At 35.2% G+C, this 20,242-nt stretch overlaps 3 protein-coding genes across 3 annotated transcripts in view; all 3 read left to right on the plus strand.

The window, feature by feature from the left end:
• Positions 1–6,267, plus strand: part of LOC149420066 (organic cation transporter protein-like) — a 39,990-nt gene extending 33,723 nt beyond the window's left edge. The window contains exons 2-4 of the mRNA XM_089637468.1: positions 2,114–2,492; positions 4,515–4,922; positions 5,407–6,267. Coding sequence (XP_089493594.1) covers positions 2,114–2,492; positions 4,515–4,922; positions 5,407–6,154 — 1,535 coding nt within the window. The 3' untranslated portion in view covers positions 6,155–6,267. The remainder of the gene's footprint in view (positions 1–2,113; positions 2,493–4,514; positions 4,923–5,406) is intronic.
• Positions 6,268–7,563: 1,296 nt separating this feature from the next.
• On the plus strand, positions 7,564–12,849 carry LOC149420067 (organic cation transporter protein-like). Its single transcript, XM_089636943.1, has 4 exons — positions 7,564–7,579; positions 10,094–10,466; positions 11,267–11,674; positions 12,156–12,849. The coding sequence occupies exons 1-4, from the start codon at positions 7,564–7,566 to the stop codon at positions 12,847–12,849; spliced, it is 1,491 nt and encodes a 496-aa protein (XP_089493069.1).
• Positions 12,850–13,590: 741 nt separating this feature from the next.
• LOC149420068 (CAAX prenyl protease 1 homolog) lies at positions 13,591–18,549 on the plus strand. Its single transcript, XM_089637470.1, has 2 exons — positions 13,591–13,766; positions 14,199–18,549. Exons 1-2 carry the CDS (start codon positions 13,674–13,676, stop codon positions 15,477–15,479), a joined length of 1,374 nt encoding a protein of 457 aa, XP_089493596.1. The 5' UTR covers positions 13,591–13,673; the 3' UTR covers positions 15,480–18,549.
• The last annotated feature ends 1,693 nt before the right edge of the window (positions 18,550–20,242 follow it).

Genomic DNA, 20,242 nt, shown 5'->3' on the forward strand with positions numbered 1-20,242 from the left:
CTGGGTTATTGTTTACATTCAACTATTTGAAAAAAAATCACAGTAATCGAGTTATGTAAGTCATAGTAATGGTGTGATGTAAAGATCTTAGTAATCATGTGTTGTAAAGATCATAGTAATCATATATTGTAAAAATCACAGTAATCGAGTGATGTTAAAGATCATAATAATCATGTGCTCTAAAAATCACGTTAATCATGTCTTGTAAAGTTACGGTAATCGTGTGATGTAAAGATCGTATATTAATAATAATACGTAAAAATGTTAATGATTTTCTAACACACTATTTTTTTAAGATTATCGTTATTCTCTCAATATTATGTAATACCCGGACTGATGTAGCAGGATTATAGACAGATTAGATTGGTTATATGAAGTCATTTAATAAGCCTCGACAAGAAAACTTCGATAAAATCTACTATTATCCATTTTATAGGTTAACAAGTAAAATTGTATATGTATGACCTTGTATTTTATTTATTTTGTATTTTGTCAATAGTTTGTGAGATTTTCTGGGATCTTAAGTCTTATTTGTATAAGTATTTTCATTAATTTATCTTTACGACAGGTTTTGAAACCTTATTTGCTTTGCCTCCCAGAAATTCTAAATGTGTGACGGCGTGTTGTTATCGTAGCATAGATGTATCTACGTACGTAGATCTTCAAAGTCAAATACTAAATACCTACCTACCTATCAGTGATAATCTATCATAATCAAAAAATGAAATAAAGAAACGATTTCATAGTAAATATTTTGCCTTGCCCTTATTTATATATAGTATTTTTTTATATTTATGATAAAGTGGTTATCTTTTTACTGTTTTGGTTTCAGCGGGTCATATCCGTTACAAAAAACGGTGTCCTGAAATGTGAAACGTGATTTTTTTTGTTTTGAGCTTTCGTTTTCTAGTAATTCGAGTTCGTAGTTGGAATTCCTTTTGGTCATCTATCTTCTATCTTCTATCTTCTATCTTCCATCTTATATCTTATTATTTATATTCTTCGTGATACAACACGCGTATTTGCATTCAAATACGCGTGTTTTTTTAAATTTTATGTATTATATAAATGTCACCTGTTACTGGTAATGTTTTTTTTTTACCTGTGACAGGTAAAAGCAAGCTTTCTTTAAAAAAAATCGTCATTTATTGGACAAGCATGTTTTTTTTTAAAACAGCGCCATCTGTTGGATGTGAAAGCAATACGCACTATTGTTTCTCTATCTGCACAGACAGACTGAGCCACACCAACTCATAGATAGTATTCAATATATTTGGTCGCTACCTGATTATATTAGCTGTTTATTCTCTTTAAACCACTCCAAGTGTCAATCACTCTCGTGTGCGGACCAATCGTATGCAATTTTAACGGCAACAAAAGCTCCTGGCAACGAATGTGTTAAAATGGCCAGTAAAAAAAATAGACAGAAATAATTAAGAATTATATCGAAATGTTCAGATCGATATTTGTTGGGGTTTCCTATACGAAGTAGATTCTGCAGTTTCCTTGTTGTATTATTAGTTTCCGATCACCGTGTATTGTGGAGGTATTACCTTAGATAAACATTATGTAATTAACCTTTATGGTACAACTAGAACTCACTTAAATGCATTGAGTTATATATAAATAGAGTCTACATTCCTAGCAATATCAGTGTGAAATGTTTTTCCCGCGCGGGACGTAGGAAGGGGGGTGTGGCAGCTGTCGATGTCGCCCGAATTCTTCCGACCGCGAACGCACTCAACTAACGAGCCGAAGGTGACTGGCAGCCGCGCGCCGCCGCCAAATGCTCCACGAGTTTTTAACATTAATAAGTATATTTACGCGACTACTGATTATGGTAAAACCCTACTTACCGATGAAAGGTTATACCATTACTTTCCATATATTTTCCAGTACGAATATCTCAGCGAGCATGTCGGCATTTTGAAGTAACCGACTGATGCCATAGATATCTAACATCGGACAATGATCCGATATGCGTGGCCCATATTTTGAACGCCAAAGCTGACTCTATCTATATACCTCATTGCCTAATTGTAAAAATATTACCCTGGTGCAGTTGCAGTTACAAAAATACTTGTATTAATCTGATTGTATTTCATTTTTCCAGAAGAGCACAGCACAAGCATAGAAGATGATCCTGGGAAGCAGCCGGTGGACGCCATACAGCGGTCCATCGGTTCCATGGGCAAGTACCAGATCTGCCTCTGCCTGGCTGTCTTCCTCACCAAGTTCCCTGTTGCCTTCCATCAGCTGGGCATAGTCTTCCTGGCACCCCCTGTCACCTTCACCTGCCTCGATGGGGGCCTCAATGAGACCAACAAGTGTCCCTGTGCGGAGCCACTCTACGACAAGCATATCTTCCAGGAAACTATCATTATGGAATGGGACTTGATCTGCGATAAGAAGTTCTTGGCTGACTTCACACAGACCATCTTGATGTTGGGTATTCTCATAGGAAGTGTTGTTTTTGGATCTGTTTCAGACAGGTAATTTTGTTATATTTATTTATTCACTCAATTCACGTTTTAACTCGATCGTTTTGCATTTCGTCTATCTCTAAATTTGTTTTTTACATTCCATCCACGTTTCTAGATGGTGGCCGTTTTAATGGTTAAGTAAAGATGATTTATTCAAATGCGAATTTGTCGTGTTTATTTGCATTTTTTATTCTCTTTTGTTTGTCATTGAGATAGTGACGTTTCTTTGGACAAGTCCATATTTGAATGTTGTTAAATATTAATTAAAATAATGTTTTTATATTTAAGTCTTTCAATTATCTAAATGTTTGTGAGATTTGCTAAAAAAACATAGTTTTTGGCTCTCCTGAACATTTCGTGTTTTGGAGTTGCATCCGTATGTTTTTCAGTTACAATAATTGTTTATAAAATTATTGGACACGAGGTGTTCTGTTCACAGAACTTCTGCTTAAAATACAAATAAAACATGTTTGTGCCTTTATTCGTTTGAAAAACGCAATAGTTTCATACAATTATATCTTGCAAAACATCCTTAATGAAACTCCGGTATTTCATTATTTTTGAGAACGGTATCTTTAATTAGATTTATGACATCGGATAGATGTCAACATGTTTACTACATTTAGGTCTTTAGGTGTTAGTTTTGTGGTGGCTAAATGTAAAACTAATTCTAGATTTTCCTCAGCCAAGACAGTCTCGAGGTGATTATGTATTTTCAAATAAAGCGGTATTCAAACTAAGTTATTTTATTCCAATTATAATAATTTATTGTTGATTCTTAATAAACTGTCAACAGTGTGTAAATGTGGCTTTTACACGAGTAACGAATAACATACCTATCCCATATTGTGTTTATAGATATATATAGGGGGAAAATATGCAAAGTTATAATAATTATAGAAGAATAATAGAGCAAGTAGAGTAATATAACATATTCAGGTATTACAAATGACAATACTCGTATTGTGTTGTTCAAAATATTCAATTGAATTCATTTGATGAACTCCTATAAATCCATTTTACTGCTTTATTGAAGACGTTTGTAAAGAATTCGAAGTTGGTTTTTTGTACAAACTCAATTTCAATAATATTTTCGACTTTTCCGTCATATCAACTGATATTTTTTCCATGTTGGCATCAAACTTTGCAACATTTGTGACTTTCCCTGTCTTTTTTTGTTAATTCTCCACACAAATGTGGAAAGACAATATTGTTCTACCGGTATTTAAAAATACCTCCACAAATCATCCCCAAAGGTGACATGGACCCCTTAATCATTTTCGTCGGAAACTTAGATTCTCAAATTTATTCCTTATTGATATTATCAATGCAATAATACATATTGACATTATTTACATACTTTCCAAACTTTAGATTCGACCGAAGATGTTCTCTCGTACTCTTTGGGACCTGCAGAATCTTCTAATGATACATGATCATTAATCGTTAGATTCTCGGGTCCCCTATTGACATGCACAAAAACATTTTTTTCAACTTTTCGTTACAATTATTTTAGACGACCGACAAGTTCTTTTGGATCTAAAAATCTTTTGATGGTTTCTTGATCAACTAAATTCTCGAGTTGATATAAATACAATCCCATTCACCTAACTTTGGGGATGATGGGTGGAAGTTCTTTTTTAAATATCGGTAGAACAAGATTGATCAAGAAACCAGCAAAATCTTTTGACGGTTTTTTGATCAACTAAATTCTCGAGTTGATATAAATACAATCACATTCACCTAACTTTGGGGATTATGGGTGGAAGTTCTTTTTTAAATATCGGTAGAACAAGATTGATCAAGAAACAAGCAAAATCTTTTGACGGTTTCTTGATCAACTAAATTTTCGAGTTGATATAAATACAATCACATTCACCTAACTTTGGGGATGATGGGTGGATGTTATTTTTTAAATACCTATAGAACAAGATTGATCAAGAAACCATCAAAAGATTTTTGATCAACTAAATTCTCAAGTTGATATGAACACAATTACATTCATCTAACTTTGTGTTTCAATAATTTCAGATTCGGTCGAAGAGGTCCTCTCGTAGGTGCCGTAATCCTCCAAATCATATCAGGAGTCGGTGCATCCATGGCGCCAGAATACTGGTCCTTCACAATCCTTCGCTTCATCCTCGGAGCAGCCACCGGAGGCACCATGGTGGTAGGCTACGTCCTGACCATGGAGTTCATGGGCAAGGAGTACAGAGAGCCCGTGTCGGCGCTGTACCAACTGCCCTTCAACATCGGACATCTGATACTGGCTGGGTTGGGGTACTACTTCAGGACTTGGTCGAGCCTGCAGCTGGCGCTTTCTGTGCCCTCTGCGCTGATGCTTATGTATTACTGGGTGCTGCCAGAGTCTCCCCGGTGGCTGATGGCTGTTGGAGAAACTGAACGAGCGGTGGCGACCATGGAAAAAGCAGCTAAAGTGTAGGACCACTCTTTCATAACTTTCTCTGCGTTTTACTATTCGTGAAACTTTGTAATGTTCTACAATGACATCAGCTTAAGGCTCCGTTATGACATTTCAAAACGAAGAAGAAGATTACTGAAGATTATTTGAAAGGGAGATATTATATACACACGTATGATAGAGTGAGTGCGATAATATTAAAAAAGAAAACAATTATTACAATGAATAGGCGTAAGCGACTGTTGCGAAAACACTACTTATTTAAAACAGGGCAAAAATCTCTCGACATCTGAGTCAAGTAGCATTTAAAGAAACACTTTGATTTTGTCATACCTATAGCATATTAAATAACAGAACCAGGCCTTTTTTGTTTAATAATAACTTTTTAAAATAGAAAAATGATATAAGAGTTCAACCGCCTCATGTAAATTTTTATCTTGATATTAAATTCAGGAACCATAAATCTGCCCATTTTAACATGTGTCTCTTTCTTTTTTCCAGGAATAAGCTTCCCACAGAGAACATCGCAGCCAGAATGAATGAATATCAAAATACCAGAACAAAAGATCAGATGCAGAAGGGAAACCTCTTGGACCTCTTCAGAACACCAAACATCCGCAAAAACACCATCTGCATGTCTATCAACTGGCTCGTCTGTGGCTTTGGGTATTTCGGAGTCTCTCAGTACATCGGCAAACTAGCAGGAGACATCTTCGTGAATGTCGCTATATCCGCAGTAGTTACCATTCCAGGAACGTTGATATCAATTCCACTCATGAGGAGAATGGGCAGAAAGACATTGATGATTGCAACACTGCTCCTTACGTCTGCGTGTTTATTCGCTATTGCAGTTATCCCTAAATCAGCCAACATTGGACAGGTTGTCTTAGCTTGCATAGGAGATGTGATGATGTTCATAGCTTTTATTGTAGTGTATCTATACGCATCAGAGATGTTCCCAACTGTTGTGAGAAACGCGGGAATTGGATTATGCTCCATGTTGGCAAGGGTCGGATCAATGGCTGCTCCCTTCGTAGCGGGGATGGGGGCACAAGCGGAATGGCTTCCCCCAATAATATTTGGAATTGTTCCACTAATTGGGGCCGGGTTATGTCTCCTGATGCCAGAGACGAAGGGGTGCCAACTCCTCAACACCATCGAAGAGGGAGAGAACTTCGGTAAGAAGAGAAGGAACTCAACAGCCATGAATGAATTAAAGCCATCATTAAGGCAAGCTAATTCTAACTAGGATATTAAATTATTCGCTGTGATCAACAAAACGCTTATTACCTCTAAAAGTAATGACACCATTTTTTATATTAAAAATAAAATAGAAATAAAGATGTATTTATTTTTATATGATATTATGACGAATTTTCCGTACCACCCAATCAATAAGTAATTATCCTTACTTCAGTAATAAAAAAAACATGAAATTGACATGACCATATTATTATTATTTTAAAGTACAGTCCCGGCCATGAGCCCAATGGCGCTAAGAGCAGCATAAAATAAGGCACCCCTAGGTGCACTGAAAAAACTTACTGACATATTGCTAATTTATCAAAAAACTATTCGAATTCCAATTAAGGCGAAGCTTAATGCTAAATCACTATTTTGATTAATCTTTATAATGAATTGGTGAACATTATGAATACCGAAAAATATAATATATATAAATTGAAGGTTTTCCTATCGTTTCCCTTGAGTAGAATACAATTAAAAAATAAATTACTCAATAAAAAATATAAATATAAACTACTCGTACTAAAAAAATTTTTTTTTTTCAATAGAAATGTATGAACGCGAAAGGAAAAAACTTTAAAAAACAACAACAAACAAAACTTTAAAAATACAGTATTATAGCTAAGATTATCTGTGACAGTTTCACTTAATTAACTTTTTTGCTTTCATATAAAATTATTTACAAAATAAATAAAAACCGGTTTTGTGCTTGAAATCGAATGTTTCTAGACTCAGTTTGTCAAGCGATTTTAATGCTTATTACCTACAATATAAGGTATACCAAGAATATATACATTTTTGGCTTGATGTAGCTTCCTCTTAAAAACGGGACTGCATCCCTTAACGAGTGAATTGCCAGGTTTCCCAACAAACTGTCCATAAAAAATCTAATATTGTCGCATTTCGACGTTATATTTGTCAGGGAAAGCACAGCCGCATGAACACGTGTTTCGATATATTCTGAATGAATTAATATTTTATTAGGAAATGGATTGCAATAAAGTTTTTAACAGAATTTAAATAAATTAATCATACTCATTTTTCTCAGTGTAGCTACTACTTGTAAATCATTCAAAAATCTTTTTCAAAGATTCTTCGTCAAAACGATTAAAAAATTGGATTTACGTCAAAATAATAATGTATTGATAGCTTCATAATTTATGGGTAGGTATGGTTCTGTACATTGTACAACTTTTGTATCAATATAATAATAAAAAATAATAATATATAGAATGAGAAACAATATTCAAAAATAATGTTCTGTTTTTATTGAATTATTTCTGTTTGTACCTTTACTTGCAATTATTGACAAGAATTAAATTGTAGATTTCATAAAATTTCGCACCGTTCGTAATAAGTGCGAAAAATAAAAAGTCATCGTTTTTACAGCAAAACCAACAGCTTTCTAGAAAGATGCCACCTAAGCCAGGTAAACCAAAAACTCAATTTTTCCATTTCTGATTTCGTAACACATTTGGTCATATTGTGAACTGACAGTCTTTGAAAATAATGATGGTGTTTGTAGAACATTTCCAATTATAAAAGCGATTTAAGACATTTAGTCACTAATGGATTCTCAAGACAACAAGTTTTTTGGGTTATTTTAATGATTAATGCGCATTTCCTTACCTTCAAACTTTTTTTAATATTATAGCGACTATTTAAACATTGTACATACAAAATATATGTAAAGTAAATTGTACGAGTATTTCTGGTAATTATTTACCTACGAGTACCGTTTTAAATAAGCATTTTAAAAAAAATCATGAGTATCACAACACGGGCATTAGCCTAGTGTTCTGGTAATCTAAATATGTATTAAATAAAATAAAAAATAAATTTGATTCAACTTGATGACAATAAACAACAACTTCCACGAAAGTGTTGTTTTTTAATAAGATGCCTTTTGATATGTAGGTAAATACAAAGTTTAAAAAAAAATCAACTTTTGGATTGATGTCAAAATAGATCCATAATGTCTAACTTTTCGGTTATTCTCTGGGTATTATAATAATAATATTTGGTAATTTATATAGCGCCGTTTTCGTGAGAAAACACCTCAAGGGGGCTGTACAAATATATTTCTTAAATAGTTAATACTAGAACTACTGACTTAAAACTAGTGACTTATATCTAGAGACTTACGACTAAGGCTTATAACTACTATCTTAATAAAATATATATTTACATATGTAGAAACTTATAACTAAAATTAACATTAAGGCGAAGCTTAATGCTAAATCACTATTTTGATTGATCTTTAATACGAATTGGTGTACATTATGAATACCAAAAAATATGCTTTAGATAAATTGAAGGCTTTCCTATCGTTTCGATTGAGTAAAATACAAATAAAAAATAAACTACTCAATAAAAAATATAAATGTAAAGTACTAAAAAATATTTTTTTACAATAGAAATATATGAACGCGTAAAGGAAACAACTTTTTGAAAATACAGTATTATAGCTAAGATTATCTGTGACAGTTTCACTTAATTAACTTTTTTGCTTTATTATAAAATTATTAAAAACCTATAATAAAAATAAATAAAAACCAGTTTTGTGCTTGAAATCGAACGTTTCTAGACTCCGTTTGTCAAGCAATTTTAATGCCTATTACATATAATATAAGGTATACAATAATAACAATCTAATTTTACAAGCGCCAGAAGGAGGAAGTTCTATTATATTAGGGTGTTTTTTAAATATTTTTTTATTATTAGCTGGAAATATATGTTAAATGGATGAATGAAATTAATCGTCGATCTTTAACGCATTTAAATGATTCATCTGCCAACAATTAAACCGATTGACGTGTTATGTTCCCGCTGATATTGTCTATTGTCCATTGGTAGGCAAGTCAATAGCATTTTGATTTTATTATAAGTAGTTGAACGCAATCGCTAGAGAATGTATGTGTGTGAATCATCAAATACGGTATAACAAAAAAAATGTTATTGTTATTATAATATTTACTCATTTTTAATTGTACGAACGAAATGAAAAGTGAAGTTACAGTTATTTTGCAAAAATCTTAAATAAAAGGTCTGCATTTTTTTTTATTTGAAATTTTTCGACGTTTTGATTCAAAATGTTTGTGTTAACGTTTTTTTCATTGTTTTTTTCATGTTTGAAATTAACATATTGCAATTTTAAACATCAAGTTAAATTTTAAATGAAAAAATTTAAAGGCTAAGTTTATCTAGTTTCCACATTAGTATTTTCTATTACTACATCTTCAAAATGAAGAGAAATATATAACATTTAAAATACTTGGTTTTAATGTTTGGTAATGTGGTTTTGCAGAAATCGGTTTATATCGATTGCTTAATAATTTGTCTCACATTAGGTAGGTGTGTTGAACTGTCATTTTGATGAGAGACCCGGTCACCCAGTCAAACGATGATGGTACCAGATGATTCCAGATTATAAAACCATTTTTAAATTGAGACCTTCCTGGGACTCTAAGCCAGTGCAGGCAAACACTTAAGTCTTCGAAGTCCACTATCATAGTGTGGCATATTATGTTGCGTATAAACAGGAGATAAAAACCGAAGGAAAATTATGGGAAAAGGAACGAATCAAAGATATTAGAAGAACGAGATATGCTATGTTGGCCGCCGGACCGTAGCCGGAGTACTACCTAATTAGGGTACTTTGAACGGTATCGGGACGTGTACGCACAGAAATCTGTTCTATGTATTAGTGCGGATACCTTAGCGCAATCGAAGGTGTGCAGTAGTATTGGTGAACAAAACCGGCGACACTCGGCAAAACAATTCCACTCAGTACGAACTGCGCATAGCACATCTCGTTCTTCTAATATCTTTGGAACGAATCAACCACAAGCGAATGTTTAGACGCAGCATTAGATTTGGCAGTGTATTCGTGGTTTGTGAGAATGCGACACATGTAAATATTATTTTTTGTCCTGTTTTAAAGAGGGGGAAGCTGGTGCGGTAGACAAAGTAGCAGACGAAGATCCCATACAAAATGCCATGGGCTCATTGGGAAGGTATCAAATATTCATATGCTTCCTGGTATTTTTGACCAAGTTCCCCGTGGCCTTCCATCAGATGAGCATCATCTTCTTCACTCCTCCAGTCAGCTACACTTGCAAGGACGAAGGGTCATCGGATGACAAAAATGTCTGTCCGTGTGAGAATCCTGAATATGACAGAAGCGAGTTCACAGACACGATCACAATGTCTTGGCATCTGATATGCGACAAAAAATACCTCGCGTCATTGACCCAGACATTCTTCATGGGGGGTATGTTGATAGGAAGCATCGTTTTTGGAGCCTTGGCTGATAGGTAAGACTCTTTATTAAATACACCCATTATAATTTCGATTTTGGAAGGGGAGATTAATCCACTTCCAGACTTCCAATCAACCTGAAACTCGGCAGATAAGACTCCTTGTTGATGATAATGTATTCTATCATTGTTTGGTGACACTCACGCATACACCTCCGGAATCATGATGACATTACACTATTATAGTAGTTTATTCTTGGGGTATTATGCCGTGTTACTCTATCTCCTACTTTAGCCAACGTTCGGACAACATTACAGTGTCCATCATCAGGGCAGACGTGAAATAGTCACTAATACGCCTAACCAATGCTCTCACAAAGCCGATTGCATCCTTGCATGGAAACAGTTCTACCTACTTATTTTGATTCGCTTATTGTATTTTGGTCAGGGACCCATCACTTCGACGCAGCGCCTGTCCTATGCTACTTCAGACTTCTGCGACCTCCATCCATCGCAGACCCAGTCTCTCCTCAGACGTCCTCTGGAGTTGCTTTACTCAGCATTGCCATGGACGGCATATTGGATGTCTTCACTCTGGAACTGCCGCCAATCTGTTCTACTCTATTCTCTGTACATGTCCAGGCCCCCTTATCTATGATCTTTCTATAACTAAGAGAACAATATAACTATAGGTGGCAGGGATTTGATGCTGGGCGCATCTTTGATCGTCGAGATGATGCCATTTTGTAACTGCTGTTAATCCCATTTAACTCTCGTCCGTCGTTCGATTAGATGATTCTCTAATTTATACATTGATGACTTCGTAATTTTATTTATTCTTTGTTGTCGCTTTTTAGGTTCGGCCGCAGAATTCCTTTGGTAATCGCTGTTATCCTACAGCTCATCTCCGGACTGGGTGCTGCGATGGCTCCAGAATATTGGTCTTTCACAATGCTGAGATTGGTACTCGGAGCTGCCACCAGCGCTACCATGGTTGTTGGATACGTGATAGTCGTGGAGTGCATCGGTAGAGAATACAGACAAACCATGTCCGCCCTGTACCAGCTGCCATTGAACATTGGACATCTCATGCTGCCTGGCTTTGCGTACTTTCTCAGAGACTGGAACAGCTTTCAACTTGCGCTGGCTCTTCCTTCCATTCTATTGCTGAGTTACATCTGTTTTCTGGATGAATCTCCCCGGTGGCTGTTAGCAACTGGGCAAACTGAAAAGGCCATTCCGATCATTATAAAGGCTGCTAAAATGTAGGATCACCTTAATGTTTTACGTTTTTAATGTTTTATGTCTTTCTCGGGCCCCTTTACATTACATCGACTTTAATTCCACTCCGTATCTCATTGCAGTGTAGAGATAATTACTTTAAGTATTTATCGGGCGTCCCCTTCTTTTTCTACCATTTAAACTTATTTAAGCACTTCTTGCACTAGTAACAACAAACTTTGAATTTTTAAGCGATATCGGTCGACCACATATAATTATATAAAATCATGAAAAGTGATGAATCATGAAAAAACTAGATTAACCTTCCGCATGCCTAGGACATGCAGAGGATTAAATACGTTACGTTAGGTTAGGTTTATAGACCATTTTTTCATCACTTTTAATGACTTTATATCACTTTTCAAATATATGTTGATTTTTCATTGTTCTAAGTTGTCATGGAACCATAAGTCAAAATAACTTTTTAAGAATTAAGGCAGAAAATAATAATAGCTATGATTTCAGGAATAAACTCCCCACAGAAACTATCGAAGCAGACATAATTAAATATCAGGCAAATAAGTCTGCGGCGCAAACTAAAAAGGGGACGCTTTTGGACTTATTCAAGACCCCTAATCTCGCCAAGAATACAGTAATCATGTGCTTCGATTGGATGGTCTGCGGTCTGGGCTTTTATGGAGTCGCCCAATACATCGGAAAGATAGGGGGAAATATATTTCTGAATGTCACCATCAGCGCAGCGTGCACTATTCCTGGAACGTTGTTGTCAATCCCACTAATGAAATGTATGGGCCGTAAGCCATTGGTCATATCCACATTGCTAATAACTGCCTGCTGTATGTTCGCCATTGCAGTGGTCCCCGACTCGTTCAAGTTTGGACAAGTTGGATTGGCCTGCATAGCCGGAGCGGGATACTTTATTGTTTTTATCGTTATTTACTTATATGCATCGGAGATCTTTCCAACTGTTGTAAGGAATGCGGGCATTGGCCTGGTATCCATGCTGTGTAGAGTGGGCTCTATGGCTGCTCCGTTCGTGGCTGACATGGGCAGCATTGCACATTGGATTCCTCCCTTCATCTTTGGAATATTGCCTTTGATTGCTGCTGTCCTCTCTATTTTTATGCCAGAAACAAAAGGAGTCCAGCTCTTAAACACAATTGAAGAAGGGGAAGCATTAGGTAAGAAGAAGCCGTAACTTTCAAAGGCTTTGAGAAAATGATAACTCTTTCAAATTTTATAAGACCCCACGTTCCTTCATTATCGATGAATAAAGCAGTATATTACTGTTTTTTCAAACAGTAACAGAAGTACTATAATTTTTTAGTACCTGCCTCAAGATTCTGCATAAAATAGTGTAATAATTTATTTACAATGTTTTGTTACTGATAAAAAAATATTACATAAACATTAATATGTTTTTATTTTTGTAGTAAAATGTTATTTTTCGAAGTAGGTACCTAAGACATAAAACACAATTATTTTCGAATATTGGCGTGACATTAAAAACACAAAACCTCTCTCGATTTCTTGAATTATTTCTTTTCCGGGGTTAACCTCTACCACCGGGGTGAGCAATAAGCAGGGCAATTAGTACGGAAATGAGCAGGAAATTGAGCAGACTTATCAGCAGTTAGCTCTGTTGAATGTGCTAAAGTACCCATGGGTTAACAAACAGTTGGTTTTTAAGAGTACGAAAAATGATAAGGGCACAGTCACTTTAAGATTTTTTTAATGTGATTACCGGAAAATATTTCCGACTACCCCAAACCAGTAGAGCTGGAGTATGTCGTGAAGTTGAAAAAAGTTGAAAATAAATTATATTTTAAGTAGGTACTTTTATCGATACTATGCGTTTAGAAAAAATATCGATTTTCGTGACCCTCTCTAGCATTAATCAGTTCATTTTTCATCTGTTGCTAAGCTCATTTCAATTTCTATCGCGCCGTGACAGCTGTTGTCGGCGTTCTCGCCGCGTTTACTATTTTATTTCATTAGAGGTGGAGATTTTGCACAAATAAAATGGATTTGTTCAATGAACATGCGGTTATGTTATTCATAATCATATTTATGTGGTTAGAATATCTTTGGGAAGTATTCTTAAACATACGCCAGGTAAATAACCAATGATTTTTGATTAGTCGAACGGGTGCATTGATTCCCCACCAATTTGAATTAGTATGTTTACTGAAATGTCACCCAATGAAAGCAAATGAGCTTTTTACTCCTTAAAAAATCGTCACTCGTTCCACCGATCTTTAAATAACCACTGTTTAATCGTTTATCCCAATTACTGTTGTTTTGCCGTCATGGCTGATTATTTAAACTTTGCTTGCATTCTGATCACAAGTTCATTCAATTACAAAGTATATTATTTATCTACGTCTTATACTTCTATCGTACATAGATTATCAAGGTTTCTACCATACAAAATACAATCGATCAGCTCTTGCAGAATTGGGTTATTTGTTTTTATCACATACAATAATAATTTTAAAACTTGTTTTAGTTATAGTGGTGTTATTTATGTTGCATTGTTTTTTTTAGATAAATGTATACAAAAAGAGCACCAAAATACCCCAGGAGCTGCAAGGAGTTCTGGATAAAGACACATTCGAAAAAGCGCGAGTGTATGGATTGGATAAAGCTAACTTTGGGATGATCAAAGACTTCTTCTCGACAGTTATGAACACCGGTGTGATAGCGTGTGGCTGGATGGCCCTGCTATGGGGCATGGGCCAGAGGACCGCCACACAACTACACCTCCCCGTGGGGAATGAGATCGCCCTCAGTTGCTATTTCATGCTCATCGTGAACTTCTTCAGTACGCTCATAGATTTACCATTCTCAATCTACCATACCTTTGTGCTCGAAGCCAAACACGGTTTCAACAAACAAACGCCTGCATTCTTCTTCAAAGACAGATTGAAAAGCTTTCTCGTGGGACAGATCATCTCCCTCCCTCTTACATCCATCGCAGTTTACATAGTGCAAAGTGGCGGAGATATGTTCATCTTTTGGCTGTGGGTATTCTCAGGAGTCATGATCCTTCTGCTGGTGACTATCTATCCCGCTGTGATTGCTCCACTGTTTGACAAGTACAACCCCCTCCCTGACGGCCCACTGAGGACATCCATCGAACAACTGGCCGCTTCCTTGAAGTTTCCTCTCGGCCAACTTTACGTTGTGGAAGGTTCCAAGCGTTCTGCTCACAGCAATGCTTACTTTTATGGTCTATTTGGTACGAAACGCATAGTTTTATTCGATACACTATTGGAAAACTATCAAAAGATAGAAGATGAGGCGTCTGTAAAGAAAGAAGAATCTAAGCCGCTGATAGCAGAACCAGAAAAGAAGAAAAAAGGATGTTCGGATGCGGAGGTGCTCGCGGTGTTAGCACACGAGCTGGGTCACTGGAGTCACGGGCACATTCATTTCAACTTGGTTCTAATGCAGGTCAACCTGTTGCTGATGTTTGCAGCATTCGGATTGATGTTCCAATTCGCCCCTCTGTACCGAGCGCTGGGTTTCCCCGCCGGACAGCAGCCCATCCTCGTAGGGATGGTGGCCATCCTGCAGCTGATCCTCGCTCCGTACAATGCTCTACTCACATTCCTGATGACCGTCCTCTCCCGGAGGTTTGAATTCGAGGCAGATAACTTTGCCATCAACCTGGGACACGCGCAAAACCTCAAGAAAGCCTTAATAAAATTAAACATTGATAATTTAGGATTCCCGATTTATGATCCTCTGTATTCTTCGTGGCATCACTCCCACCCGACACTGCTGCAGAGGATGGAGAAAATGGACAAGAAAAAAGAAAGATGAAGTTGCTAATTATTTAACCGTATTTAATTCACTTTTAACAAATTTACACCCCAATGTACACAGCCCAGTCAACTTTCAATAATTCAGTTAGAACGACTGTAATAAATTTACCATAATATTATTTATTGAACTTAATGCTAAAGTTTTTGTTATTATTTAAATGCATTTATGTTTTTTTTGTTGCAATTTTTGAGTATCAGTCTGAAGAGTTCGTAGATTTACAAATTAATTTAACATTATTATGTACTAGTCAAGTTCAAGAGTTATTTTTTAATGCCTATCAATCTTTTTAATTAACATGTACAATTGAATTTCGTTACCAGTTTACAAATTACACAATAATAATTTAATTGATAATGTTTTCTACCACATGTGATATTATTTTTTGTAAGATTCATCAAACAACATACAGGATGAACATATTTTACATTTTAATAAATGGGAATCAAACCTTCAACATCCAGACTCTAAATCAGATGTTTTTACCATTACATCACATAGTGTTAAAGATTTTTAATATGCCTCACTTAAAAAAATATTTAACACTTTCAACTCAAGAGAACCGCCCATAAGGAACAGATAACCACCACAACTCATCTAGAGTGAAAGTGTTCAAACGTACAAAAACCATGGGTTGATAAATATTTCGGTCGTTTTTTCAAAGGAAGAGCTTTTTTTTAAATGCAGACCCAGTTATCATAACATTCCCATATAGGTATTGACTTAAAAAAAATCATTTTCTTCATACAAAAGCCTACCTTGATACAATGACTTTACAATACATCTAGACTTGTTTTTGTATCACAAAATTAAGATAAAATGTGACAAATAAATTCTTAATTCAAACTTTGTTCATTTATGACATTAAAAAATGTGTATGAATAAAATAAACAATAGGGCAGTGCAGCGTTTTCGTATAAGGTTGCGTCGAATACTACCTCAACACCGACTAGAGTGCAAAAGGCCTGGGCGCCTGATGTATTTTGAGGTGTCAAGTGATTAAGTCAGTGCCGTGCCCTAATAGAGCAATGGCAGTTTGCAAGTGGTGGCAATTGTTGTTACTGCTGATTTGTATGTCATTTTACTGCAAACAGCAGTGACTTGTAAATTGGCAGATCTGCCTTGCATTTTCTCTAACAACGCATTAAATCTTCAGGGGGGGAACAATAATAAGTAATTGGCGTGTATCTACATATTAAATGTTATTCCCTGGCTTTTACTAGTGTTTGCCAAGTAATTAAAACAAAAATTCATTTCACATGAGGGCATTTTGGTACTTTTTAAGGCAATTTACTTAGAGGTAGCACACATCCTTACGCAATGCTTGACAGCTTGGTACTAAAACTACGAAATCGAAAGCACTACAATTGACATACTTTTTGCTTGCCACTTTGAGATTTCTACAGCGTATCTATATATATTGTAACATCATTGGCTTGATGCTACAAATATTTGTTTTATTAGATTCATAGATCAGTAGGCTTATTAAATAACCTACTTAGTATGATTGCCAGCTTCTGGTTTTTTTTTACCCTCAGTAATTTTTCAGTAAAATAAAATAACTAAATGTTTAGTCACAAAGTGATTTTTAACATTACTTTTTATACTATTACTAGCGCAGACCTGTGAATAATAACGGGATATTATAATTCCAATTTTGAAAATGAAAATAAATTTTCTGTTAAATTATTATAGTATAGGTAGGTACCTAATTAATCGCTTGTCTGAATTATTCTTCACACAAGCAGTTCCAATGTTGAAAATGACTCCTTGACAGCAAATTTGAGTTTTTTTTCTTGACCTAGCAGCCGCCATCTTTATTGGTACAGGCCTGGCTGTAGAAAATGAACTGACAGCCAAAGAGACCTGTTTTCGGACTTGCACTGGGTTTAGTACGAGGTGTCGAAAAACAGGTGTCTTTATCTGTCAGTTCATTTTCTACAACATGGTCTGTATTAATAAAGATGGCGGTGACAGGCCAATCAAATTTAGCTTTGGTATTGTTGAACCATTTTTAAATTACATAACGTAATTTTTAAGCTCCTGTGATGGCTCGGAATCACAGATAGTTATCTTATTTGCAAAATTGACGTAAATAGTCCCCTACGATCCTAAACCCGCAATAGTTCATGTTAGACCGGTTAGTAGCCGAGAAAACAAATGCGTGCGGTTGCTACCCAGGCGTCACAGGTTCAATCCTTTGCTTGCTAAATTCTCTAACTTCAATAAATAAAAATACATTTTTGTTAAAGCCGACATGTGGACAATACCATACTTGATAAAGTGACGTTTTTATTTTTGTCTTTAACCCCTTCAGTAATCATTTAAAAATGGAAAAAAAACACCTTTTTTATGTTAGGTAATGTTTGCCCGAGTTATCTCGGGCATGCGAATTCTGGCACATAATAGCCGCCCGAGTATACTCGGGCGTGGTCCTTAAGAGGTTAACTAATCCAGTAGAAGTAATATCCAGAGACAAAATTAATGCATTATGTCAACACTGAAATTGCAGTGCTTCGTACCGTGCGTGGGCTTGATTCTTCGACACTGCAAATGCAGATATTCGGCCCCTGGGGGTTAATGATAGTACATAGTAGGAGGTTTTCAATTATTGCATGTTTTTTTTAATTATTATTGTTACATGTTAGCACTTTATTTTGATGCAACATAGATTTTCTCACTTTATTTGTCTTCAATACATTGTTGAACATGTTATCTGTTGGAAATTAGTACCTGAGTGTGTTTGAGTGTTATGTGAATGCAAAAAAATAAAACCAATATCGTTATTTTTGTTATTTTCTTACAAAACTTGTTTGAAGGAGTATTTGAACCCTATCTTTTTAAACTATGATAATTTAATCAATGATTAAATAAAGTTATCAAATTATATCTTTACTTTAGCAATAAATTTATGTTCATTGATAAAATTAATACTTTTTTAAGATAACAATACATTATATCATTTATTGCTATTAGGTATATTTATAGATTGTTTGCCGAGGTTAGCGAAGTCCCGTTTTAACTCAACCGTTTTCCATTCTGTTTGTCTGTAAATTTGTGTGTACGTTCTGTTTCAAGATGATGGCCATTTTAATGGTTCGGTAAAGATAATTTTTTCAAATATATTTTTAATATTATGGTAGCTACTTTCCTAATGACAGTTTTAAAAAATAATTGTCATTGATATAGTTATTTTTCTTTGGACTAATTGGATAATTCCACATTTGAAAAATTGTTACTTAAAAAATATTTAATGGTTTATAATTAATTAGATAGGTATTTAATTATAATTTATACTTACCGATCTTATGATTTCAAAGGAAATTTTGGTTTTGATTTATTAAATAAGAGAAAATTAGAAACATACTTTTTTGGACGTATGGTCTGCTGTTCACAGAACTACGAACTATATGACACATATTCCCATAAGCAATATCTATTGAAATTGTTAAAAGAAAATATTCAAAATTGTTTTGCTGTTTTATACTTTATAGTTAATATAATATTATTTTATTTGATTCATTTTACGCCCCTAGGGCTTTTACATAAGTATAAGTGGTATAATTTTGACATGGGGCCCACTCTGTATCTTTTGGGTTAACAAACCAGTAAGTTTGTGGTTTAACCTTTCCTTGCCAGTGCTGTCAACTGAGTGAACATCGTCTCTAATTAATAAAATATCTCTGTAAATATACTAAACACCGGCTTTATTTTATTTTGGTATTACTCCGCAATACATTAAAGTATTGCATTAAGTAATTACAATACATAAATATTTACCGAGTGTATAGCAATATAGGTCAATACGGGTTTGTGACGTGTCTAAACGGGCGGCAGGAAAGTTTCGATAGGCATAGAGTGAATAATTTAGAACATACATTAAATAAAAATACTAGAAACAAAAATTAAAAAAGATACAGTGATCAGATAGGCTTACAAAGAGACAACAAAAGGTTCAAGAATAGGTTTTTAATATGTGACACAAAATTCATCAAGTTAACACTAAACACATCAATGTCATCTAAGTATTGATTTCCCATAGTGTGAAACCGCTGTATTGGAGAATTCGCAATGTACATAGTTGCGCTTCTGCACAATGCGGTGTAATAGAGTATTGTGTTATTCTTTTGGATATGCGTAAGTTAATAAGTCGCAGGAGTTTAATAATAAGAGAAGTTATTCGAGACTGTATGCAGGGGTAGTGCAATGCAATACATTCCATATTTGAAATAATATACATAATTAGAAGAAAAATAATAATACATACTATAGGTGATTCCGACAGGCACAAAAAAGCGAAATTGAAGTGAAAAAAGATAAAATATAAACACGAAAATGAGTATAAACAGCCGTTTATGGAGGATATTTGCACATCTCCAGAGAGCCATCAGAGGGAACTCCATCCAGGCAACCATGGCAGTGATGATTTTGTTACTTGATTGGCATAGTCTGCGCCATAAGCTTCCCATGTGATGGTGGAGATGCGCTCTTAAAGAGTGTACTTGTCCCTCCAGGAACATTTCCGTGGCGCTGCAATATCTCGGTAGGAGGAATAGTTGGCGATAAGCATTGTTGTAAGTGACTTTTAGCTTATGCCATTGGGATGCAGTGTAATCCACCCACAGTTCTGACGTGTACAACGAAGTGCAAAATGCGTTGAAAAGTATCTTTTTCACTTTTTTACTGCAAAAGTGAAAACGCCTTGACAGCATACCTGTTCTAACGGATATCGCTCTTCTTTGCCTATCCATATCCTCGATGTC

The sequence above is a fragment of the Hesperophylax consimilis genome, chromosome 11 (assembly GCF_061612785.1).
Source record: "Hesperophylax consimilis isolate HC1 chromosome 11, BYU_Hcon_1.0, whole genome shotgun sequence".
NCBI classification, from domain to species: domain Eukaryota; kingdom Metazoa; phylum Arthropoda; class Insecta; order Trichoptera; family Limnephilidae; genus Hesperophylax; species Hesperophylax consimilis.

Bases quoted from the DNA above. Each gene is read 5' to 3' on its own strand.
- LOC149420067 (XM_089636943.1), top strand. The intron at 10,467-11,266 runs GTAAGACTCTTT...GTCGCTTTTTAG, and splicing joins TTTGGAGCCTTGGCTGATAG to GTTCGGCCGCAGAATTCCTT. The intron at 11,675-12,155 runs GTAGGATCACCT...CTATGATTTCAG, and splicing joins ATTATAAAGGCTGCTAAAAT to GAATAAACTCCCCACAGAAA.
- LOC149420068 (XM_089637470.1), top strand. From the start codon at position 13,674: ATGGATTTGTTCAATGAACATGCGGTTATGTTATTCATAATCATATTT. The intron at 13,767-14,198 runs GTAAATAACCAA...TGTTTTTTTTAG, and splicing joins TATTCTTAAACATACGCCAG to ATAAATGTATACAAAAAGAG.